This window comes from Pleurodeles waltl, chromosome 10, assembly GCF_031143425.1.
Source record: "Pleurodeles waltl isolate 20211129_DDA chromosome 10, aPleWal1.hap1.20221129, whole genome shotgun sequence".
In the NCBI taxonomy this organism is placed as follows: domain Eukaryota; kingdom Metazoa; phylum Chordata; class Amphibia; order Caudata; family Salamandridae; genus Pleurodeles; species Pleurodeles waltl.
The window spans coordinates 69,325,528-69,352,345 of record NC_090449.1 but is presented as its reverse complement, the minus strand read 5'-3'; the positions used below and the strand labels follow the sequence as shown (position 1 = coordinate 69,352,345).

At 45.4% G+C, this 26,818-nt stretch overlaps 1 protein-coding gene across 2 annotated transcripts in view; it reads left to right on the top strand.

The window, feature by feature from the left end:
- PRKCB (protein kinase C beta) overlaps positions 1 to 26,818 on the top strand; it is a 799,526-nt gene that overhangs the window by 264,299 nt on the left and 508,409 nt on the right. For both annotated transcript variants that reach the window (XM_069209698.1, XM_069209697.1), the window contains exon 3: positions 19,316 to 19,398. In XM_069209698.1, the coding sequence (XP_069065799.1) occupies positions 19,316 to 19,398 (83 nt within the window). The remainder of the gene's footprint in view (positions 1 to 19,315; positions 19,399 to 26,818) is intronic.

Sequence of the window (26,818 nt, the reverse complement as noted above, 5' to 3'; positions counted from 1 at the left end):
GGTAGAAATCTCACTAGGCAGCAGGACAAAATAGATGCAAAAAAGGGTTGGGATGACTCACCTAGGCATCATGCTGTGCCCCCACCCTAGAACAGGTGCAAGAGTCTTTTGGCACCTCTTCACCTAGGGCAGACTTGGGGGGCCGGAGGTTTACACCTAATTTGCCCCCTGGGGTGGCAGAAGCTTGCGGGACACAAGGAGTGAATAGACCACATATACAGAAGAGGGGAGATTGGCCCACCCATGTATTGAGCTGTGCCTCTACACTAGAACAGGATCAGCAGTATTTCTGCCCCCCTGGGTAGATTGGTGGGATTTACACTGCCAATTTTTGGAAACTAGACACCCAGGGGAGTCGGGTGGTGTGCTTTGCATGGACCCAATGACATTTTCTTGCCTACAATGACCTGCAAACCTCAGTTGTTTTCCCTAAATTCATGCATTTTTCTTACATTTCTTTGTGAGGAAATTGTATGTTTTACGCTCACGTTTCAGATAATCAAGACCTTCTGGGTAAAAAAATCATTGTGGGATCCACACAAGTGACACCTCCCTGGAGTTCCCTGGCTCTGGCAGTCTAGTTTCAGAAAGAAATGTTTAGAAATGATAGGTTTTCCTGGTTGTCAACTGGGCTAAGGCCCAAATTCCCCAGCCACCTGTATTGTTAAAAAAACAAAAGGTTGGTTTTTGCTGGGTGAAATGTGATGTCTCTGGTCACGTTTTGGGACTTTTAAGGTGCATCGTCTAGGCCCAGTCACACATGTGGAACCGTTTGTATCAGGAAATGTGTGGGAATAGAAAATAGTAGAGCATTTATCATCACCAACTGGATTTCTCTGCATTTTTGGATCCAAAATGTAAGCCAGAGTGCAAGAAAGAAGACATTTTGCAAAATACCCCCGAATCATATTATAGTATGGCCTGGTCGGCATTGCCACTAGCCAAGTGGTTAACAGATTAGCGCCAAAGGCTGGACAATATTTCCCACTGTGTTACAGGCTCACATTGGCATGCGCCGCGGGCTGCCCGCCACCAGCTCCACCGCTCACCCCAGAGGGGAAAATCCTGTAATTATACATATGGCTGGTTTAATGGCAGATGCTGCGGCTGGATTACTTTTTCTCGCGCTGCTTTGATCTCCATCGCTAAATTAATGCAACACGCTATCTCTTGACCTAAATGTGACCCCTCTGCACGGCTTCCAGACGGGTTTCACTAAAGCGGGGGCCCAGCTCATGATGTTGCGATTCCAAAGCTGTGGCCCGAGAAGGCTTTCTCCACTTCCAAGGACGCCCGTAGCATGGTGTTTCTCCCATAATCCTCTGCTCTTCCGCTCCAAACATTCTGAAGCTGTAGAAGTAGGAAGTTGCGCGATACAAAATGTCGACTGCACAATGATATACAAGAGCATTCTCAGTGGTTTCAGAAGAATTACTGGGTGGGTTTTTTTTTCCCCCTCATGGTCCCCTACTTTCTACCATAGACACAAAAAATAATGAATTCATTTGGTAGGTGACACATGTGTATACATGCCAACAATGGGAGAGCAGAGAGAAGGAGATTAAAAAATAATAATGGAGGGATGTACTTAGCACATTTACCACAACTGCATACATGCCAATATTTTAGAGCAGCAAAGTGGGAGAATTTAAAAAATGGAGTTGGGAGAATTTATTTTCCCCACTGATATTTTGAAGCAGCGGCTCTCTGCCTGAATCAGGCCTACCAGTGTGTGTGGTGACAAACAATCTTCATTTCGTTTTTGGCAGTTTAATAACCCAGCCCAAACAAAAACAGAGTTCTAAACTCTGTATTTGATTGTGGTATGTAAAACTACCAAAAATAAAATGTTGAGGCCTGTCACATGCTCTAACCTCCCACTCCAAGACTTAAGACAAAGTGTTAGCCTTTGATGTCAAAGTATTTCTTGGAGGGGGGGATTGAAGCATATGTGACAGGCACCAACATTTTTTTGGGGTACTTTTACTAACTCTGAATAGGGTTTGTGCATGCGGGAATCCGGAACTAGCCTTGAAATTGGTAGTCTCCCTCCTGGATCAGGAGGTTTGGCATGTGTGAGACTAATTCACAAGGAAAGGAAAAAAAACACTTTTACTAATTTACTAGCTTGTTACCTCTAATCTTAGGTTCGGTACTAGCGTGCTTGTCACCTCAAACTACTTCAATGCCATTTCCAGGGGTAGTGAGCACTATATAAATACAATTTAAAATTACAATTACAATTTTCCATATTGACTTGCAGTGAAGTGGGCCGCTTTCGGGCGAGAAAAAGGTAAATGAAGGCCATTTTTGCGCGAAAAATCGGGAGTCTCCCACCTGGTCCGGATCTTTTTGTATGTGAGATGCTCTTGGTCATTCCTGGCCTTCTAGCCTACTGCACTTACCTAGCTTGGGAGCACGCGCTTCTAACCTGCAGCAGGAAACCGTAAAGTGCAAAGTACTGCTGGATGAAAAGCTAGGATTGGGTGAAGGTGCCAGGCGTGACACAGAGCAACTGAGCAGCATGCCCATGTACAATAACACAGGTACCCACTGCAATACAAATAATGCAACATAATACATACTTGTCATATGCCGCAAACTGCATCTTTGGTGGCAATAAAATCTCCCTTTTCCCTCGATCTGCCTCAATTGCGTCTATTTATTTCCATAACATTAGACTCGCAGAAATCTCCGATGAAGGCTAGTTATAATGTCTCAGCTATGCGAGCGTCATTTCACATAATCATAAGGTTTGCCGCAGCTCCTGTGCACGTGCTTAGCCGCCCTTCTGGAGGTAAGGTTGCTATCTTTGTCAGAGAATAATACCAGGCATTTTTTTTTACATTCCTGAAGGGCTGGGAATAGGTACCTAAATTAGATTTTTATAACATTTTATGTACTCTTTTTAACGTGTTCATTCTTCCTGTGTTTGCCTTAACAATAACTTAGGAACACTTCGGACAGTTTTAAATACTTTTGTACTTATTTGTTCTTAGGTCTGCCATTTGACGTTTACCTTTTAAGGGGGAAGAAATACCTGCTTTTCCCAATTTTCCCAAATTTTTACATCAGCTGGGAAAATATCATGACTTTACCAGTTATATTGGCTGGGTAGCAACCCTATCTGAGTGAGGCCTTGAAGGCTTGGGGTTCATTTAAAAGTATTTTTCTTATCTATCACCTTACTAGTAACCGAATAACGAGAATATGCTGTAGGATTACTTTTGGAGTTAACCAATGTCCCCAAAGCATTATTCGTCAGAAGAAACATCCGAAAAGTATGTGCCTGATAGAAACTCTGGGTAGTAACAGGACACGAAAATCTTTGACACTCGGCAATTGTGCCCATCTGATAAAGGGAGTCATAGAAGGTTGTAAGAGGGTAAGGGACTGTGTGTTGTTACTACATAGCACAAACCTAGCTGAAAACAAGCGGGGCTGTACTGGGCTGAAGGCGTAAATACAATGAGAGAGTGAATCTAGTTGGGGGTGATGGGTCCCGAGAGGGATGTTCGAGTAAGCCATGATATCGTGTCTTTTTTAAAGAGGTGCATCTTCACTTTATTGTGGGATGGTCATGATAGATACAAGGGTGCTATTTCAGAGCCTGGGAGCGTAGATGGAGAAGGCCAGTTTTCCACTCTCATCTCCCTTTGTGTCTTCGGGCCTTGGGGTTACCTCTTTTCAAACCTGAGAGCCTCCAGGGTGCCCTTGCAAACACTACAGTGGTGCCCATGTGGGTGACCTAGCATGTATGAGCAGGGACACCAACACATAGGTAAAGGTGTTTTGATATCGGATGTGGACACTCCGCTCCATCTAACCTGTGCCTCTTAGACGGCTAGAGGAGGCACTCTGAGCTATACTTCGTCTCCAGCTCTCCCTATGATATTGCACTATGGTCATCCCTTTCTGGCTGAACAATGTAAATTTTCAGTCTGATTTTTCACAACCCGTGCCAGAGAACAGTTCCATGTGTGTATCATTCATTTGTGGAAACAGCGCATATTAATGAAGCTCAAAGGCCTTTCCTAGATTAGTCTTTTATCCTGTCACCTAGCTCTAGTGCCACACCTCTAGGTGAACAAACCCCCCCCCCCCCCCAACCATGTATTTCTACAGTTGATGTTTCTATCTCTTTTATCTCTGGTCTCCATCACCTATTCTAGATTTTTGAGAGTCGAGCCATCATTTTTTGTGCTGTTTCTGGTGCAACTACTGCACCCGCCTGGTAAGCCTCATCGTAAGTCTTCCAAAGGCTGATGGCATGAAGGGTTCTCCTCAGGGGATTTATGCTTTGGTCTCAGAAACACAAGAAAAATATATCTGGCGGACAGGTTCATGAAGTAGGTGCAAACTTAGAGATGGGAAATATCAAGCGGCAATAGTTAGAGTTTACATTCTAAAACTATGACTAATAGGAAGACATCAGTTCTCATCTTTTGGAGGGAAAGACGGAACACCTCATCTTGCTTTCTGATATTTGAAAATCCCCACTTGAGGTGGGGCTTCCACCATGCTGAAAGCTAAAGCCCCTCACAATTGTGGTACCTGTCACTCACCAAAGAGTGCACTAGAGAGAAGAAAAGTAGATTACCAGTATAAGTAGGAAGTCTTATGTGGTAGTAACTCCTCTGTTTTAGGTTGTTGACAAGATAGCAGAGTGTATGTCCTCCCCGGTGTGTCTCTGTACTCCTGACAAGAGGGCTTCTCTTCAGGGCCCTTTGCTGGCCGGAGTAGCCCCACCCGCTGGTCAGCGGGGGATCAATTAAGATGTACAACATTTGACAGAAAGGATAATTAATTTCTCCTTGGTGTGCAGGTGAGCCACGCTTTCCTAATGGGCCTGGAGAAGGCGGCTGAAAGGCCAGGAGGTGTGAGCTCCATATATTTTTAATGACTTCTTTAATAATTGAGACTGAAATAAAACCTCAAACGAGGGCGTTGAGAGGTTGTAAGACAAAACTAGAGGGGGTGGATGGGACTTCACAGGGAGCCTGCATGCCTCCGTTTCGGTCAAGGGCTGCCTGTTTCCCACTGTTGACGCAGAATATAAAAATTATAAACAAGTTTGTGCCATTTAGGTATAAACGGGATTAGCTGCTGAGAAATAGGGACGTAGAAGAATTATTTTTTTAAAGAGCAGAGGTTTTAAATAGTACATATTAAAGGTGGTTGACTTGTAAATCAATATTCACCATTTTGTCGGAAAAGTACTTAATGCACTGCAAGATGTTGTGATATTCCCAGGATCATACATTTGGATCAAGTAGGAAAGACAGGATTAGAACAGAAATCTCCTAGATTCATAGGCAAATGACCAACCTGTAAACCACATTTCACCCACTGGACTAAACCTCCAACACCCAATCATTGTTGGCCACTAGACCACATCTGAAGCACTCTACCAGATCTCCACTGGATCCAGTCTTTCCACCAAAGCACAAAATACTCTACTAAACCTATTCTGATCTGTGAGAGCCATTCTCCTGTAGAACTCTACTGCTCTAGAACTCTACTGCTCTAGAACTCCTCACACCCGGTTGCTTTCTCCTCCATGAAACCCCTTCTCTTCCTCTTGAGTTTTTCTCCACTACTTCTCTTACACTGGGCATCTTCTCTCTAAACTATTTGCCTCTGTTAGACTTTTCTTGTGTTTGATCTCTTCTGCTTTTGGGCCCTTCCCCCATCTCTAGAGCCCTTCTTCTCTGCTAAATATCATCGCGTGCACTCAACCTTGTGCCCTGTTCTCCTTTTCATCCTATCTAGACCTCTCCCCGTTTCTTATTCTCCTTCCCTAGACCTTTTTTTTACTCCTTTAAACCTCTTGTCCACTAGATCTCTTTTCTTCCGCTAGACCTCTTCTCCTCCTAGACCCTTTTCCCAACCACTAGAGCTTTTGCCCTCTCCTGTTCCTCTCGACCACATGTCCCCCAGTTTACAGATGCCGATGTAGTTCCTTTGTGTGAAGCCTTTAAGGTTCACTGGATGTTTTAGCCAAGTGTCTGCTCAGTTAACGTTCGACTCCAGCCCGACGATCTCAGACCATCTTTACAGCAACTTAGCATACTCGCAGTAACACTAGTCAAACCGGGCAGTAGTTAATCCCCACACAGCAGCGACCACTGGGTGAATCTCAAAAGTTCTCCCCGTTCTGGCTAGACAGCAGGATGTCCAAGGATCCGCCCTTTAGTTATAATGAGTTGAGATGGCCACTAGTACAGCCTGATGTCTGCCATATCATTATCCGCTTTTTACACAGATTGAGTATTTTTCTCAAAAGATGCTGCGTGCACCCTTTGTCAGAAATATCATATGTCCAAATCCTCTCAAATAGGAGATCAGGGATCTCACCCCGTAGCTTGTACTCCACACCACTGTGCTCTAGGCCACTGCACTCTACTCTATACCACTGCAGTCTACAGTACCCCACTGCACTCTACACCACTCTACTGTACGGCATTCCACTCTGTGATAGATCCCTACACATGTTCTCCAACAGAGGGCAGGTTTCTCTCGCAATGTGCATATCTAAATTTCTAAAGCTAGTGGAAGCTACTAATGAATTAGCTTGCTACTTAATAAATGCCTCTCCTCCACCTTGGAATAAAAATAGTATATTGTCCCTATTAATTATGAGACTTGACGGACTTCCAAACTTATCTATAATTTCTGGAAGAGTTTGGCCAGACCGTCTTGGATACTTGAAGAGCTGCAGCATGTCACCACAGAGCAGGAGACATGGTCATCCACAGTATCTCTTCAATCCAAACCCTGGACAAATCATTGCATCCAGTGAAAGCTGCGAAAACTTGAATGGCCAAGGTAAATAGAGACCGAGAGAGGGGACAGCCCCGCCTGGTGCTGTGCTCTATATGGAAGAGGAAGGGAAGGGCTTCTTTCACAATTAGCTCTGCCCATAGCAGTTTCACATACACAAAAATTGGGCAACACAAAAATCATGGTCTTAAGGATATAGAATAGATCAGTGGTTCCCAACCTTTTGACCTCGGTGGACCCCCACTTTATTATTACTAGAACCCAGGGACCCCTACCGAATCATTATTGGAATCCGGGTACCTCCCCACTAAGTCATTACTGAAAGCTGGGGACCTAATATGTTAATATTATTTAATTTTCTAAGCAATCGTGGATCCCCTGAGGAGGCTTCACGGACCCCCAGGGGTCCCCGGACCTTAGGTTGGGAACCACTGGAATAGATCATTTAAGTCAAGAGAATGAAATGCTTTTCAAGTGATCGAGATAATGGCTGTGTGACTTGGAAGATCCCGATCTTGTGCAAAAGCAAGATGAACTTGTGAAGACTTGTCGGTGTGCTTTGGCCAGGAGTTTGGCTTCAACACTTGATTACCAAAACTGGATAGAATGATTCACATCTTAATTGTGGCCTACACGGTTTGGGAGTTACTACAACTGTTGGTAACTGGGAGACCTTCCGGAGGGATGCCACCTGTGCAGCTTCTTCAAACAAAGCCAGCAGATGTAGAAGAGGGAATGAGACCACGCGCTTGAACAGTTCGGGTGGGAGGCATTTCTGCCCCAGGGCCTTTCCTGACTCCATGGACCTTGGCCCAGTACCTTTTGAGGTCGAGCCTGCGTATCGCTTGAGAGACGCTGTAGTAGTTAGAAAAGGGCTCGGAGCCCCGCCCATGTCACATCAGTGTCTTTCATTGGTTCGTGGGCTTGCCTTTTAAAATCTGCCTGCTTTCATTAGTGGAAGTCATGCATACGTCATGCCTTTTCCGGGGGTTAGCCCTCCTCGACCGCAGCGACCAAGTACTGAAAACATACAAGGCTCGCTGTTTTCCGTATAGTTTGTGGACTACTTTTTCTCTTTTTTTGCAGCGCAATCTCGCTTGTTTAGCTGCGAGATCGCACCCGTTTTTTTTCCATTTAATGAGGCAAGAAAAGTCCGGTTGGGAGATTACAACTGCTAATAGCTCTAACTTGGAGAAATGCGAGACCCGTTGCATTGCAAGTGCTTGTTCTGCTTGTTTCCCCTTTATGTATCCATACGTTTGCTTCAATTTTTTTCTTCACATCTGCCATCTAGTTTTCTCTTTTTGAATTGATCTGCTTTCTTCCTTTCTTCTTTATCTGTCTGGCTTTGCTCCTGGTGATCCTCTGTGTTGTGGTTCGCCTCAGAAGCTTGTCCTGATGTTCTCGGATTGCTGGTAACAGAAGCCGGCTGGACGGGAGATAAGCGGCATGTTTTTCTTGCATTATTCATTCTTAAAGAGCAATCTCTTTATATTTACCTGATGCGTTAGTTCTGCCCGGCCGAGCGTCCTGGGTGTGTTGACCATTAGGAAAACCGGGTTCAGGGTGGATTTCTGCAAAATTCACTGAATGCTCCCCTTGTGGTAACTTTGCTGAAATACATTCTGGTTTTACTTGTTTGAAATTTATATTGTTTAGAAAATTGTGTTCCCCTTCGCTTTAAAATGACTAGCAACATTTTCTTTACTCAAACATGGCCCTGATATTCCCCCCCCCCCCAAAAAAAAAGGGGTCATGTGCTCCATGGGTATAACCTAGGACTCATTTGGTTCATGTGATGGGGGGGGGGTTGGCTAAAGGGTTTTGTATATATTTCAGGGAAGTGCATGTGAAATTGTAGTGACGTGTACATCGAATGATGCAGTGAGCCCAATTGTTTCGGGTAAAACCATTTGCATTCCCCGTCATGCTCTCCTGGGCTAGTCTTTTTATAGTCACCACTGCTCCTTTTGAATGCCTTGAGTCTCCTGACCGCTCTCCCACCACAATTTCTGCTCCTTGACAGTTTGGGAAGAAGCATCCATTGTTAGGTTGCGCCTAGACAGCACTTGCACTGTCTCTGCGAGACTTTTGTTTACATACAGTGGGCTTAGACCACGCCCATAGCTTGTCGCTCTCATTTGCTCCGCTCCCGTTTGTCACAGAATACGAGCGTCACGTCCTCTTCTTGTGTTTGGCCCTCCTCTGGAGCATGGAGCAAGTACTTGTGTCTCTCCACTTTTCCCATTTTTTAAAATACTTTTTTTGTGTTCAGTCACTCCACATGTGCACTTGTGTTTTCAGTTCCTCTACCATATCCCAGTCCTTTAGCTTCTAGTCCCTCCCACTTCTCCCCCTTCCATGTTGCTTTTTTTTTTTCTCCCACCACCTACCCTTTACTGAATGCCACTGCACTTTATTCCACTGCTCTCTCCTCTAGGCAACTATGGTGTAAGCCCCCGGACTCTACTTTATACAACCGTGGTCTACTTTACACCACTGTACTCTACGCCACTCTACTCTGCATCACTCTACAGTACACCTTTGACTATGCCACAGCACTTTGCTCTGCACCACCCCACTCTATACCACTGCACTATTTTGCTCTACTTCACTGCACTTTACACTATTCTAATCTGTACCACTCTGCAACTGCACTCTATTCCACTCTACTGTGCACCACTCTATTCTGAAACACTGCACTCCACACCACTGCACTTCACTCAGCACCACTCTATTCTGTGCCGGTGCACTCTACGCCACTGCACTGTACTCTACATTGCTCGGCTCTACTCCACTGCACTATACACCACACTGCTCTACTGTGCACCACTTTTTTCTATGCCACTGTACTACAGGCCACTTTACTCTTCTTTGCACCACTATATTGCACACCACTGCACTCTACACCACTCTTCTCTACGCCACTGCAATCTGCACCACTGCACTTTATGCCACTGCACTCTGACATTCTATTCTGCACCCTCTACTTTACACCTCTGCACTCTTCACCACTGCACTCTATACCACTCTACACTGCACCATTCTGCTCTAGGCCACTGTACTGTATGCTAATGTAGGCTGCTCTTCCCCACACTACCCTGCACTATTAGACTCTGCACTACTCTACTCTGCACCACTTTATCTGCGCCACTGCATTCCACACCACACCACTCTACTCTGCATCTCTCTACTATGCCATACACCCTATGCCACTCTACACTACAGTACTCTACACCACTGGACTCTATGCCACTATGCATTATTCTGCACCACTCTATGCCACTGCACTTTATGCTAATCTAATGTAATATGCACTGCACTTTATGCCACTGCGTTCTATGCCACTCTGATCTACCCTGCAGCACACTACAGCATTGCACTCTATGGCACTGCTCTCTACACTGCTTTACTTTGCACCACTCTACATCACTGCACTCCATGCCATTACAGTCTACTCCATTCTTCTTTACACCACTCTATGCCACTGCACTCTTCGCCACTATTCAACCCTCTACTCTATACCACTGCATTATATGCCAGCGCACTTTATGCCACCACACTCTGATACTCTACACCACTGCACTCCACACCACTCTACTCCACACCACTTTTCTCTAGGCCACTGCACTCTATGCCACATTATTTTGCTCTGCCCCATCCCCTCCACTTCACTGTACTTCACTTTACTCTACATCGCTTTACTCTGTGTCACTGCACTATATTCCATTGCACTCTACTTTGCACCACCCTACTTCATGCCACTGCACTCTACACCACTGCTGTCTACACCACTCTACTCTGCATCACTGTACTCTGTACCAATGCACTTTGTGCAACACTACTCTACAGCATGCTACGCACTGCACTCTACACTAATCTGCTGTATTCTGCACCACTATATGCCACTTCATTCTACGCCATTGCACTTAATGGCACTCAGTACTGCACTCTGTGCCACTGCACTCTCCACCACTACACTCTACAAACTCTAATCTACTCTACACCACTCAACTCTGCGGCACTGCATTCTACGCCACTGCAGTATAAGCTGCTCTACTTTGCACCACTCTACTGTATGCCACTGCTCTCTGCGCCACTCCACCCGAAGCTGCATCACTGTACTCTATGCCACTGCACTCTGCTACTGCACTCTACTCCACACCACTCTACTCTGCATCACTGCATTCTATGCCACTCTACACTGAGCCACTGTAGTCTATCCCACTCTGCCCTGTACCACTGCACTCTACACCACTGCACTCTATGCCACTGTATTCTACTCTGCCACTGCACTCTGTGCCACTGCACTCTATGCTGCACCCCTCTATTCTATACCACTGCACTCTACATCACTTTACTCTGCCACTGCAGTCTGCACCACTGCATTTACACCACTCTACTCTCCACCACTGCACTCTATGCCACTCTGTTCTACTCTGCACCACTCTGACACTGCACTCTGTGCCACTCTACTCTGCACCACTTGGCTCTGTGCATCTGCACTGTATGCCACTGCACTCTACTCTTCACCACTCTATGCCACTGCAGTCAATGCAACTCTACTCTGCTTTGTACCACTCTACGCTACACCACAGCATTGTATGCCACTATACTCTACACAACTCCGCTCTCTGCCACTGCACTCTACTTTGCTACTTCTGTATGCCACTGCACCACTCCACTCTATGCCACTGCAGTCCACACTGTTGCACTCTGTGACACTTTACTCTGTGCCACTGCACTCTCCTCCACTCTACTGTGCACCACTCTATTCTATGCAACTGCACTCTATGCCACTGCACTCCACTTTGCCACTTTACTTTGCACCATTCTACTCTACGCCACTGCACTCCCCTCCTTTGCATTCTGTGCCAGTGCATTACCTGCCACTCTACACCACTCTGTGCCACTGCACTCTATACCCCTGCCTTCTACCCCACTCTACTGTACTCCACTCTGTGCCACTCTGCGCCAGTCTACTTTATGCCACTCCACTCCACACAGTGCCACTGTATGCCACTCAACCCACCCTACTCCCAACAATGTCACTCTACTGTAGGCCACTGTACTCTATGCTACTCCAAGCTCTCTCTATGCCACCTGACTCCACTTGTTACCACTTTACTCCACTGTACCCCACACCACATGAATCTACACCACGCTGCATTACTCGACTTTTGTAATAAAGTGATAACGCAATAAGTCTCAATTGTTAAGGCTACATCATATTATTATTATTATCGCTGGCATCGTATGCAAACACAACATCAACATCACCTCATACGCCGACGACACTCAGCTGATACTTTCCCTCACCAAGGACCCCACTGGCGCCAAGACCAACCTGCAAGATGGAATGAAAGACGTCGCAGAATGGATGAAACTCAGGCGTATGAAACTGAACTCAGAAAAAACGGAAGTCCTCATCCTCGGAAACACCCCTTCCGCCTGGGACGACTCTTGGTGGCCCACGGCCCTAGGCACCGCACCAACCCCCTCAGACCACGCACGCAACCTCAGATTCATCCTGGACCCACTTCTCACCATGACCAAACAAGTCAACTCCGTATCATCCTCCTGCTTCCTCACTCTTCGCATGCTCCGAAAGATCTTCTGCTGGATCCCCGCCGACACCAGAAAAACTGTGACACACGCCCTCGTCACGAGCCGCCTGGAGTACGGAAACACCCTATACGCAGGAACCACAGCTAAACTCCAGAAACGCCTGCAGCGAATACAAAACGCCTCCGCCCGCCTCGTCCTCGACATACCCCGCAACAGCCACATCTCCGCCCACCTGAGACACCTGCACTGGCTTCCCGTCAGCAAAAGAATCACCTTCCGGCTCCTCACCCACGCACACAAAGCCCTCCACAACAAGGGACCCGAATACCTCAACCGTCGCCTCAGATTCTACACGCCCACCCGTCAACTTCGCTCCGCCAACCTCGCACTCGCCGCCGTCCCTCGCATCCGCCGCACCACGGCAGGTGGGAAATCCTTCTCCTACCTGGCAGCCAAGACATGGAACTCCCTCCCCGCCAACCTCAGGACCACCCAGGACCACCTTGCATTCCGGAGGCAGCTCAAAACCTGGCTCTTCGAGCAGCAGTAACCCCCTTCCCCTAGCGCCTTGAGACCCTCACGGGTGAGTAGCGCGCTTTATAAATGTTTTTTTATTTTTGATTTTGATTGATTGATTAAAAGCTGCCACTACACCTCAGAAAAAAGTGGTACATGCATACTTTTCTTTTTGTATTTAGTATTTTATATAAGACAAAAACAATAAACAGATTGCAAACATTGTCCCACATTGGAGGTGGAGTGGTGCAACTTTGCAGCTCCTCCCCCATGTCTCTGGAATGTATGGTGATATTAATTGCACGTTTTTCAGTTTTCGTGACTCTCCACCTTAAGTGTTATGCCTCAGTCATTGGCAGGAGGAAGGATGTGGGAGGTTCTCTATTTGTGTCTTATGGAAAGTCTTGTAGAAGTCCCGGGGTTTTTGTTTCTTTTTTCTGGTTTTGCTGCAAACATTGTCCCACAACCCACACTTTCTCCCCATTAATGCACTTTATGTCTCTCGTGACATGAGGCGTACCCTGTTGTTTTATAGTTCACCTATAGTACGTTGTATACTTATACACTTTTTCTCTTCACCATTTCCCCCTTAGTGTGTCTTTTTATAGCTATTATAGTCTTTTAAACAGACTTTTTCTTTTGTTGGTGGGTGGTACTGTATGTTCTTTTTTAAAATATTGAATTGTTTTATCTATCGGGTACAGCTCATTGAAAAACAGAAAATAAAGGATGTGAAAAAAAATGAAATGTGCGCAGCTTTTACTGACCCCCCATAATAGTGTAAAGAAACAGAAATTTAAAAAAATCGCGAATTTGGTTCACTGATGTGATTTTGACACATTTATGGCCTACCCCACGTCAGTGAGTTATGTGAGTGCAACAAAGGGGCATTCTTTGTACCCCAAATAGTCGCTGGCCCTATGGAGAGGTACTATTTGTTTTTCAGAGAAGATGGAAACATAAATGTGGGGCATTATGGGCAGGAACTTTTGGGGGAATAATATAAATGCCCTTTCCTCTCCTGCATGCTTGTCAGGACTCGAATAACCCTTTAGCACATCCACATCCATCCACCCAGACCAGGGCTTTCCAAACTTTTTAGAACCACAACCCAAGTTCTAGAACAACAAACCTTTGCGACCCACTAGCTTTAATGGACATCAGGCAGATTTTGTTTTTAAATGTAACAAAAGCATTGTGTGTTAGTGCACTGTCACTGAACAATTTCCATTGAAATTACCACTACATTTGCCAGACAGTTTAACTGATAAAACTACATTGCACATGCATGATAGTGTGTGGAAATTGTGTTTCAGTGACAATTTATATTTTGTGCACCACAAAGTAAAGTGTCACTTTTTTTGCTCCTATTAAATTGTTTTTTTCCATCATACTTCTGATTTTCAAAAAGTGCTTGAGTTTTGATTTTCTAACACCTGAATGTGTAGAGGTCATTTATTAGTATTTACATTTTGTTGTATGTTACAACACATTACATCCTACAGCCTTTCCTTTCACATATATGTACCTTGCCAAAATTGTTACACAGTTCACTCCCTTTTCTTTCTCTGACTGAAAAGTGACAGGCGTTTGTGAACACCAATCCCCATGCTCTAAAAACAAGCAGCTATTTTTCAGAAGTCATAGCCTCACATTTTACCTCTATCTTTGAAGAATCACAAATGTTACAAGACAAATACAGAACATAAAAGCTTCTTTATTATTGCTTGGACTTTCACCACCCACCAAAATGTGCAGTGGGTCACAGTCCACTGTTTGGAAAACAATGATCTAGACTGTCCTGCAGATGGATTCCTCCCCATACTCCATCCCCACTTAAAGCTTGTGCACCATCTTACTCCATCTTCTATCCTTGTTTTTACAGGTTGATGCCTATTGAAGAATCCCCTATTGCTTGTCGGCCAGGTTTATGATTTACACATTTGTTTCCATTACATTTATGAGTGTGCAAGCTATCTTTTAAATAGAGCTCTTCCCTAGTGGAAATAACGAAGGGCACAAGAAGGGGAAGATAATCTTCTTTGCTCCTGGTTTCGATGTGATTTAGATACTACTAAAAGCAAATAAGAACAGAAATAATTTTTGTTTTCATAAACATGCACAGGAATCCCGTGGATATGATTCCTAGATTTGAGGTGGAAGACCAGCTATGCCCCTGAACTCACAATCTTGTCTGTTTAGGTTGAGCGCTCAAGTGCTTTTTGCCCCGTTGTAAGTATTCTGTAGGCTTTTAACCATGCCCATCTCACGCCCATCACTTTCACTCTTTCCTGGGCTTACCTTTCAAAAATCCCTTGATGCCATTGGTAAATGCTTTTTGTCCCGCCTTGGGACGGTTTTGTTACCACCTTGCAGTCTGACCCTGTTACATGGATTATATTGCACGATTGCCGATACACTTCAGTGTGGGGAAACTATTTTTTTTCTTTTGTCTCTCCACCTCGTGCTCCATGGCTCTCGCAGCGCAAAACAGCGCAAACTGCACCAGCACTATTTAGCGCTGGTCACATGGTTCACACTGTTACCTAATCAGAGTAATTTCTTGTGACTCTTTACTTCATGCTCCATAGCTTTCATAAAGACCCTTGTAATTGATAAATGCTTTACCTAAAAAAAACACAGAACTCCTCAAAGTGGCTCTCCTGACACAGTGGGAGAGCCGATTATATAATATTCACTGCATTTGGGGAACCTCTCCCCATAATGCTTTGCAGGGCATTCTTTTTCCAAAACATTTTTGCCCATAACTTAGCCTGTGGTGGACATACGAAAAAGGGACCACCACCAAAACGTTCACTGCAATGTGCTCCTTTGGTCTACGTTATCTCTGGGTCCCAACACTAAGTTATTGGGGATCCTAAAATAATAATGTCTCCCACCATTCAGTGTCTTTTTAATCTCCTTCATGGCTGGAATTTTTGTATTACCGCTAGTAGTAGTTTGTGTTTTAAGGGCCTTGTCTGTAAAATCATTGCAGTAGGCCTGTTAGCTCAGAAAATGTGTAATGCACTACGCCCTCTAGGGGCTAAATATATGGTTACACTTCATTATTTGCTGTTATTTTCTTTTCATGTGGTTATGCCCTCTAGGGCAGTGGTTCCCAACCTTTTGTCTCCTGAGGATCCCCCCTGAATCTCTACTAGAAGCTGGGGACCTTTGTAGGATTTAAATTTGAGAAAGCTTTTTCACATAAATATGTGTTGGGGGAAGGAAGTAAAACCATAAGGGCCTCTCTCTTATCTTCATACCCTCTCTTTCACATGTAATTTATTTGTTTTATAGCACCTCTCATACCAGTGTCGGAGCACTTTAAAGGGTACTACAAAGGTGTAGGATTCGTGTCATCCACACTGGTAGGCATTTTCTAAGAGTGCTAGCTTTGATTTTAAAAATAAGAATTTATTTCAAAGCAAGCAAACTTTTTGTTAGCAGCATAAGGATAATGAAAGACTGGGGAAAAAACAAACTTTCTAATTTGTGCCATGCAGTTTGCATGCACCTCTTTGATGGAAGTTCATAGCTCGCTGTACTAGATTACGATTGTAATTTATGAACTGCAGTCACCAAATAATCTCTGTGACAAAAGCAGTATCCCACTGAGCTATGCACATAAAATACTTTTCTTTACATGATACATGTCCTTTGCAGCAGGCACGTTAACCATCTGTACCACCTTAGATGAGTCAAAACTGCCAATAGACAAAACTCTGATCTCTCTTCAGCAGGTACACTAATCCCCAGAGTAATCTTGATGTTTTTATTTTGCCTGAAATTTTCTGGTTGTACAGGGAACTTTGCAGTGCTTTTAATACTGCTGCACAAATGAATTAAGAAATATAAAAACATGCAGGTGTTTCTGTGGAGAGGCCCCAGCTGGAGAAGTGCCTCCCTGCAGGCCTGCAGACTCCCTGAGAATGTATCCCAGACCACTGGGGCGCCGCGGACCACAGATTTGGAACAGATGCTCTAGGGGCTTACTATATGGTTACATGACCATGTTTCTTACAAATTTATTTTCATTGTGATGTTCTCTAGGGTTCTGAGCATTACAGTTTAATGCCAAAAGTTTATTTCTGATAAAGGTTATTTATTGGGTTTACATGATAATTGTATATGTCTTTATTGATCTCTCGTATTGCAATAATGACCATGATTCAGGCCAACTTAACATTCTTATTACACTCTGACTGTTTGAACACTTGATATGTTTGGATGGCCCTTCTAGTTTATTTCTCCGTTGTGGCTGTCTTGTGTCTTTCTTTGGGGAATTGTGTGAGCCAGCCAGCAATTCTGATGGCAGGGTGGTGAAAGTGGTATGCTATTGGAATTAGCATGGAAATTAAGATGCTAAATGGCAACATTTTAATTTTTGACCGCAGATATAAGAAGAAGGTAAATGAAAGTGCTTTAGTTACATGCAGGGCCACTTGAATTATATGGCAGGAAAAGACGGAGTTATGAGGCAGGGTTGACCAATTTATATGGCAAGAAAAGTCCAATTATGAATTTACAACATCAATAACTGTAACGCGAGCAAATGTGAGATCTATTGCATTGCAAATGCTTGTTTTCGGGTACATTTTGCTTTTAGGATTATCTAATGTATTTTTACTTGTGAAGTGAAGGATGACAGATGTTGCTAGAAGAAAGGAATGTGAGAGTTCGATTTCGGCAAAAAGGTAGCACAATCTTTACTTGCAAAGTATGGAAATCAGGTTCCTGTCTAAGCAATAAAAGAAAGTTGTGTTTCTGCCCCAGGTAGGCACTGCTAAGGATAAGGTGACTGACATCTTCATTACTCAATTTAGTTTATTTATTACATTCTTCTTTCTTTTTTAAATTTCAGTAAAGGGATTTGCGTAGGAGCCTGAAACTGCCCCTTTCCTGAATTCAGTTGGGTTCCCAATGTTTAAAAAATCTTTTTACTTTAAATGATTTTGTCCACTTATTGTATCCAGTAGTATTCACCGACACTCAGAAATGACACCTGCACTTTAGAAAATGGTCATACGTTTGTAATACTGTCTTGTATTATTTGGCATAGTAATCTGCTTTGTTTGGAAACTTACAACCATACAATAGTTGTATATGTGAAGCCTTCACTGGCCCTAGCCCCTAAAACCCCAACATTTTTATTTTCTGCATCTTATTTGGCCTTTCTTGCAACCAGAAGAACAAACCCCCCCGATAGGGCCTTCACTGTCAACATTTGACTTCCACAAACATTATGCACATTTTGTGAAAACCGTTCATTGTTATAAATAGGGCCCGGGTGGGGAGCGGGTGGCCAGAGAGAGTTGTGCCCACCAGGCTTTTTGGGTAGGGTGGTTCAGTCCATTGGACTGTAGCCTAATTGGGCTGTTGTTGGTAGGGAGCGGGCGGGCTTAGGTGGGCAAATAAGTGAGAATTGGGCTACCAGCCATGTTTTGTATTGCGGCACGGTGGGTGGTAGCAGGGGAGGAAGGGGAGAAATGTTTGTCACCCCACCTCCACCTCTTGATAAGGTGAGACGGTTGGTTTTTTTTCTTTGGGAAAGGCTGCACTTATTGGGTCATGTGTGCAAAAAGGAGGTGGAGTGTTGTAAGGGTCGTCGTTTTGGGCAGGTGCACGGGCAGTGTTCAGTCAGGTTTGTATGGTTGACTTGGTTTTATTGCTGTTTGGGTGAGTAAAGCGATTTGGAAAGAGGAAGTAAGTTGACAATTGCAGAATAAGTCAAGTTCATGGTTTATAAATATAGGAATTACTTCGGAAAGGAGGATCCTGCCACAGGTGGGCTGCTTGGGTTAAGTGTGGGAAAAGTTAGGAGAAGATGACTGTTGAGGTTAGTAGTTTTGTAAGGCAGATTTGTCTAGGGTAACATGTTTGTGATGTGCACCTGTTTCAATAAAGCAGCTGTTTCCACAATGTAAGCATGTCGGGGGACTGTGATGTACTCACTCGCCAGTGGCATAACGAAACTTGAGCCCCATAGCCCTCCAACTCACACAGTTCTCAGCCCAGGGTGCTGGAACTCACCCTATCCCCCCGTACTGGGGGAGCTGCGGGGGTCTTTGTTATGCCACTGGAATTGTGATTTGATGTGAACTGCTACAGCCCGCCAGAAACCAAATATTTAGTGACAAGGCAGCAACCCCAGAAGTTTTTTAAGCTGCTGTGCTTCCACAGAGGAACGTTTGCCCCTGTGGTGAAACCGGCAAGCTTCCATGAGATGCTGTGTAGTTACTGCGCTTTAACGTCCCTCCGCTGACCTTTTTTAACATTGTGCCAGATGCCATTTTGTTTTAAAGCCTGTGATCGATTCTCCCGTACTTGTTGCATTAACAGTGACTTTATATGTGTTGTCATGGGCGCCATTTTGTTTTATAGCCTGTGATGCGTTCTGAGTACATTTCATTGACACCTTGTCTCTCTCTCTCTCTCTTTGCAGTTTGCTGTTTCGTCGTGCACAAGCGCTGCCATGAGTTCGTCACGTTCAAGTGCCCGGGTGCAGACAAAGGCCCGGCCTCTGATGTAAGTCCAATTCTCCTCTGATCCCGGGTGATATGAGGGTCGTGGGGTGCAATGGCCAGCCATAAGACCAGTTTAACTTTCAGAGCACAAGGCCTGGCTTCTGCAGTGATTGAGGCTGCAACAGGTCGTTTCTTAATGTGTATTACCTTGTATAATAATATACCAACAGTAACCTTACATATTATTATAACATTTGTGTTTATGGGCCATTTAATATTGTTGTATTGTAATATTTAATACCAGTTGTTAACTATGTTCTTGCAAAACGGAAACGAATGACCAGAATAAGGATGTTGATTGTTGATATACAAAGCAGAATTAAAAAAAATACTTTTACCATTTAGCCAAATGCTCAGAGTATCAAGCTTGTGCTGATGTGGTCTGTATGGTTCCTTGTCGCATGTGGGCCTGTTATATTTTCCTGGACGTCGCCCTCAGTTTATCATCTGCAGAGTGGCCACTCGGACAGATGTCTTTTTGGCCACCTTTATCCAGTCCTGACTTTTTAGCCAACCACACTTTGTATACACCTATGCTCTGCCTCACTCTGACTCGCACACACTCCAGCATCCGCAAAAGCAAGACTGGAGTTCGCTCATTCTCTTACATCGCACCCAAGACATGGAACAACCTCCGTCAACACATCAGTCTCCTCCTCACTCCTTGAGTTACACAGAAACTGAAGATCTGGCTCTTTGTATAAGCAGCTGGGGACCACACACCACCACACCCGCTCAAGCACCTAGATATACCCTTGGGTGATTAGTGCGCTATACAAATCAACATAAGATAACATAACATGCTGAGTCTTATAGGCCCTATAAGCTCCAGCATGCACCGTGGATAAAGGTACTGCTAATAATGTGGCACCAGTGACAACTCTGATTCTGGAGTAACAAAGTGTATGAAAAAAAAACACCCAAGGTATCAACAAGCACACTGAAATAAGAATTGAGGAAATTGAAGGAAGCAAGTGTTTAAACCTCGGAACCCACTTTGTATTCTTGGCCCTCAGCTATTAGCAGGGACCCTGGAATTATATAATTTTGCAGCTGCAGGGTTTTCAGCATAATTATTGGTTTGCTGCATTTACCACATAATCCATCATATGCTGCAAAATTTGAAGATTTAAAAAAAAAAAAAAATTGTTTCTAACTCAAAGAAATAAAAAGTTACTAAAAATGGAACAACAATTGTTTCTGAGCAGTGGAGGACATTTTCCAAATGTTGACAAGTCCTTTTTCTATTACTTATTGCTATTTTTCTGTGTTAAAATAATACTAATACTGAAAATAAACTAATACTAATGAGATGAAACAATCCCCCGGCCAATGTTACCCTGTGCATTATGCAGTCAATAATTTAGGCAATGGTGCCCCATACTTTGGCCCTCCTTTGCCGCATAATTTTAGTGACCCTGGCTACCTGACAATTAGCCATTGGTTACTTAAATACACCCCTTGTGCCCAATTACCATAACTGTGGTAATCTTTAACTTTCATATCCTTCACCCAGGCAACACCAATAAAAAATTCCCTATAACAGAGTCATGGCTGATGGATTTGCACACCACGCACTAGGAAGAGATGCTGTAATTTTTGGTGCAAGGGTTAAACCAACAAAGCCTGTGAATCCACATAAGTTCCTTTCTCTATAATAATTTGGACAATACAATTTTATAAAAGTATTCCAGCAGATTCTTTTTAGCACATGGTGTTAGCTTCCATTTTCCTGATATTGGTGTGCGCTGTTTCTTTGTTAGTTCTGGCAACTGTTGATTACGTTTGGAAAGTTTGTATTATATCATGAAACGCCTCTGCCCATTACCTGCATGTAGGTTAATCAATGAGTAGACTTGCAGAGCGCTTCTTCTCACCTGTGAGGGCAACCAGGCACTGGAAGGGTCCAGTTGATTAGCTGAATACCCGGGTCTTCAGGGACTTTCGGAACTCAGAGATGGGGAGATCTGGAAATGGAAGGGTAGCTTGCTCCATGTCTTCACTGCTGGGTAGGAGATGGCACAACCTCCGCTTCTGCTACATCATTTGTGGGGGATGAAAGTTAAGGAAAGGGAAACGGAGTAGAGTTGTGTGGTGGCTGTTGGAGGTGGGTGCATTGCACAGCTCTTTTCAGCGTATATACCTTACATTTGCCTGCATGCATTCTAGCTTTGTGTGTTAATTGCATCTGATGATCATGTTACCTTCTTTACCAAGATTCTTGGTTTTAAAGCCAGTAGGCCGTACAGTATGGTTCTAGACATTCACCAATCCAAACTTACACATGGTCTCCTATGGCTTCTGCGTAGGCTTGTTCGACTAAATTGCTCTTCTAATGTTGCTGTTTTTACTAGGTTGGTTGTAGGGAGTCCGTCAGTTATTTGATTGGTTCCTCTTGGATTAGGAAATCTTCGGCCTTCCATGTACCGCATATTTCCTCCCATTTAAGCACTGGGGACCTGATTCACGAAGAGCTGCTGCAGTCGTGGCGGAGGCTCCGTAGTCGTGGTGGAATCTCCCACTCATGGCGGAATCTCCACACTTAGAAACTGCAGTTTCTCATTGCGGAGACTCCACCATCCGCGTAGAGATTTCACCATGACTGCGGATGCTCTTTGTGAATCAGGCCCTAGACTCAGAAGTCATACTCTGATGCGATAATACTGTTATTGAATTAGGAACTGATCCTACAGATCAGTGTTTTTAGCTCGTACATACTTACTTGCCGAAATAATGTTATTCATTTTTTCTGTGGTTACTTATTTGTTTTTGGGCACCTTTATAAAGCCTTCCAAGGCTTTTTGTTATTTCAGAGTGCTATATAGGTAAGAAAGTACACCGCAATTGTGGAGGTGAGGTTTGAGTCTGGTAAGATAGGGTGGGTGAACTCTGTCCAAAATTCTTTGCTTGCAGACCCTCTTCTATGTTTAGTTCAGATACAGTCCACTTTGAGTATTGGTTGGCTTCAGATAATAAGGATAGGTACAGTTCATACCAGATTCTGGGTCCTTGCAAGTTGAGTGATCTGCTTCGATGTTTCACCCTCAGGAACAATTGTTGGCTAATCAGGTGAATGGGTGTTGAGCAGCGGACTATGATCGGGGATTAGTGAGGGACCTGTTTAATCAGGCCTATAGGACTTTTGCCCTAGTGCATGGGTACTCACAAACTTTTTCTTGGGGGCCAAAATTGCAGTATGGTTTGCGGCCGAGGGCCGCACTGAAGTGACAGCGGGGGGCGGGGCTTAGAGGGGCGGGGCTTAGAGGGGAAACAACCACCCCACCCCCTTTTTCAAAACAATGCCCCTACCCCAGTAACACACACAGCGCGCACACATACAGCGCCATCTGCTCTCACCCCTACCCCAGTAACACACACAGCGCGCACACATACAGCGCCATCTGCTCTCACCCCTACCCCAGTAACACACACAGCGCCATCTGCATACAGCGCCATCTGCTCTCACCCCTACCCCAGTAACACACACTGCGCCATCTGCACACAGCGCCATCTGCTCTCACCCCTACCCCAGTAACACACACAGCGCGCACACACACAGCGCCATCTGCTCTCACCCCTACCCCAGTAACACACACAGCGCACACATACAGCGCCATCTGCTCTCACCCCTACCCCAGTAACACACACAGCGCCGTCTGCTCTCACCCCTACCCCAGTAACACACACTGCGCCATCTGCACACAGCGCCATCTGCTCCCACCCCTACCCCAGTAACACACACAGCGCCATCTGCTCTCACCCCTACCCCAGTAACACACACTGCGCCATCTGCACACAGCGCCATCTGCTCTCACCCCACCCCAGTAACACACACACACAGCGCACACACACAGCGCCATCTGCTCTCACCCCTACCCCAGTAACACACACAGCGCGCACACACACAGCGCCATCTGCTCTCACCCCTACCCCAGTAACACACACACACAGCGCACACACACAGCGCAATCTGCTCTCACGCCTACCCCAGTAACACACACTACATTAAAAACAAATAAATAAATAACCAAAGAGCCTTACCTGACTCAAAGCACTGTAAAGATGCCACAAATGTGGAACAGCAGGCAGGCAGGCAGGCGGGCAGCAGACGTGGATCCGGTGACAGGAAGCAGACGACCAAAGCCCCATAAAAGTTAGCTGCAAGCGCTGACTTTTATGGGGCTTTGGCTTCCAGGATCGTCAGGGCAACGGCATAAACAATGGCCGCCGTATGTAAACATAGAGGAGGGCCGCGGGAGCATGCTCCCGCGGCCCTCTTCTATGTTTACATACTGCTGCCATTATGATATGGCGTTTGGTGTGCGTCTCGCGGGCCGCCAAGCTAGGTCCGTGGGGCCGCTGGCGGCCCGCGGGCCGTACTTTGAGTACCGTTGCCCTAGTGGGTTATGAGCAAGGCCTTGTATTTAATCTTGGTATCTTGCTGGGAGCCACTGGAGTCTGTAGGGTGGGTTTAATTTGGCCCAATCTGTAAAGCTTAAGGTACATTCTGGCTGCTGGGTTTTAAAAACTTTTCAGCCCAGCCATGAGATTTTTGAGGAGGCCAGAGGAGATACCATAGACCAGTTATTTCAGGGTGAGGCCTCTCATCTGTTTATCTCTGTGGTCGGTTTATAGGTGTAAAAGGATTTAATTCAAAATTAATAGATATTTCTTCAGACACTTTGACACCACCTTGACTTGAGCAGCAAAGATAACATCAGCACTGAAGAAATCCACATGTTTTTCACTTTTGGTGAGGCGGGAGGGAAGCTATAGAAATAGAAGTTGATCAGACACAGTAATTGTAAGTACTAGAATACCGGTTTTGGTCCATTTAATGCAGAGAAAGCTGGCCTTTGTGCAATCGAACAAGTGTTCCAAGCATGTGGAAATGTTGGTTGGATTGTGTGGACTACTTTCCTGGAGGGAAGTGGATTGTTATTTAATCAAGTTGTGCCAGAAAAAGTACATAGATGGGCAGAAGAAGGAGGATCCTTGGCCAAATTCCACAATATATTGGTTGTTCTAACCCTGACTTTTTGGCTTTGGTTGGTGAGAAATAGGCAACCTACCCCAGTACAAAACAACCTAGAAATGCCTGCCCAGTGGGTGAGCATTTCCAGCAGAGGTGTTATCATTCATCGTGTAGATGTGGACAGGCCATGCAGACTCAGAGTAGTTTGGTTATCCTCTTCAAGGGCAGAATCCTGACTAGCTATCATGCAAAAAGTGACGTATGCCTACTTTGCCTTGCGACTTGTGAGTCTCCAAAGAATCTGAATACATTTGGATATCATCCAAATAAATTATGAAGGATAGATTCCGATATCCTCTCAAAACTTCATTGGATAAGCATTGAAATACAGTAGGAGCATTACAGAGTCTGGACAGATTCAAACAATCCATACCTTAAGGCTGATATAGAATTTGATGGAGAGGGTACTCTGTCGCAGCCACAACGGAGTAGTCTGCCCTCCAAACTCTTGGTCCACTCTTATGATTTAGAGGCGGGCGGACCTCCAGGTTTATGCTGATGGAGTATAATTTACTCTGTTGTGTAAACTTTCTCTGCCATCCCAAGGGACTATGGCTATTGGAGGTAAGCCATCCAGCTGTCCACCATATTTATAGTGGACAGTCCCATGCCTTTTTGATTTAATGTCTGTCGCTGCCAAATATATCCTTGCAGTGCACAACAGTAAAAAAGAAAAATGGCCTCACACTATGGGAGAAAACTCCCATGGTGTTGGGTCATTAGTATTTTTTTTTGTTTTTTTTTCCAAAACAAACCATCGCTTTCAGGATGTGTTTTTGAAAAATGAAAGGAAAAGTGAGATGCTGAAGGCTGGCTGTCATGTTTGATGGAGCCATCTGTCAAACATTTCTTACATTGGATTGCTTTGGTGGAAGTTCTCGCCAATGTATAGAGGTGTCTGCGAGCCTGGCGGACCGCTCTAATTTTGGCAAGTACAGTAAAGGCAGGGTGGCGGATGTAAAGTCCTCCGCCACACAGCCCGCCTTGACTTCCATTCACCAAATCCTAAATTAGGCCCTTTGTGTGAAACACAGTTTTTGACTCATCACCCTCTTAGGCTTACTCACACGGACGACACCCTCAAGACAGCTGAACACCTTCACTTCCGGATCCACACGGACCCCAACACCACCCTCAGAGGTACACTCATCTACCGACCACCAGGACCAAGAGCCCCCTTCAGTGACACCATTGCCGACCTCGCGAGCACCCAAGCCCTCGCCTCCACAGACTACATCCTCCTTGGGGACCTCAACTTTCACCTGGAGAACAACGACGATGCCAACACCGCATCACTGACCCTCAACCTCTCCAACCTCGGACTCAGACAACTGGTCAACACACCCACCCACATCGCCGGCCACACGCTCGATCCGGTCTTCTCTGCAAGCAACCACGTCACCTTCAGCCACACCTCCGAACTCCACTGGACCGACCACCACTGCGTCCACTTCACATTCAAGAAACACACCGAGCACCACTGCACCCCACTATCTCCTCACCGCCGCTGGAGCAAAGTCTCCGAAGACCAACTAACCAGCACCCTCGCCCAGAACCCGCCTACCGACCCTACCGACCCAGACACCGCCGCCGTCAACCTCCATCAGTGGATCCTCAACTGCGTAAACACCCTCGCACCACTCAAGAGGCCCGCCGTCAACCAAGAAAAGAAAAAAGCACCCTGGTTCACAGACGAACTCATCACCTCCAAACGCACCTGCCAGAAACTTAAGAAGAAATGGCTTCTCAAACGCACACCGACAGCCTGGAAACCCACAAGGAAGCCACCCGCAAGCACCACCATCTAATCCGACTCACCAAACGATCCCACTTCACAGAACGCCTAAACAACAACGCACACGACAGCAAGGAGCTCTTCTGCATCGTGAAAGAGCTCTCCAACCCCAGCGCCAACGTCAACGACGTTCCACCATCCCAAAAACTCTGCGACCCACTCTCCACCTTCTTCTATCAGAAGATCGCCGTCATCCACGACAGCCTCAACACCACACCGCCGCCAGACCCCACCCCCGACAACTCCGCCTACGCAAACGGCCTCACCACCTGGACCCACGTAAACGACGCCGAAACTCGCAAGATCATGAACTCCATCCACTCAGGATTCCCTTCAGACCCTTGCCCACACCACGTCTACAACAAAGCCGACTCTACCATCGCCCCCCAACTTCGAAAGATCATCAACCTATCCTTCTAAACCGCAACTTTCCCGGACAGCTGGAAGCACGCCGATATCCAAGCCCTCCTCAAGAAACCCAAGGCCGACCCCAACGACCTAAAAAACTTCCGACCGATATCCCTCCTCCCCTTCCCAGCGAAGGTCATCGAGAAGATCGTCAACACCCAGCTCACCCTCTACCTCGAGGAC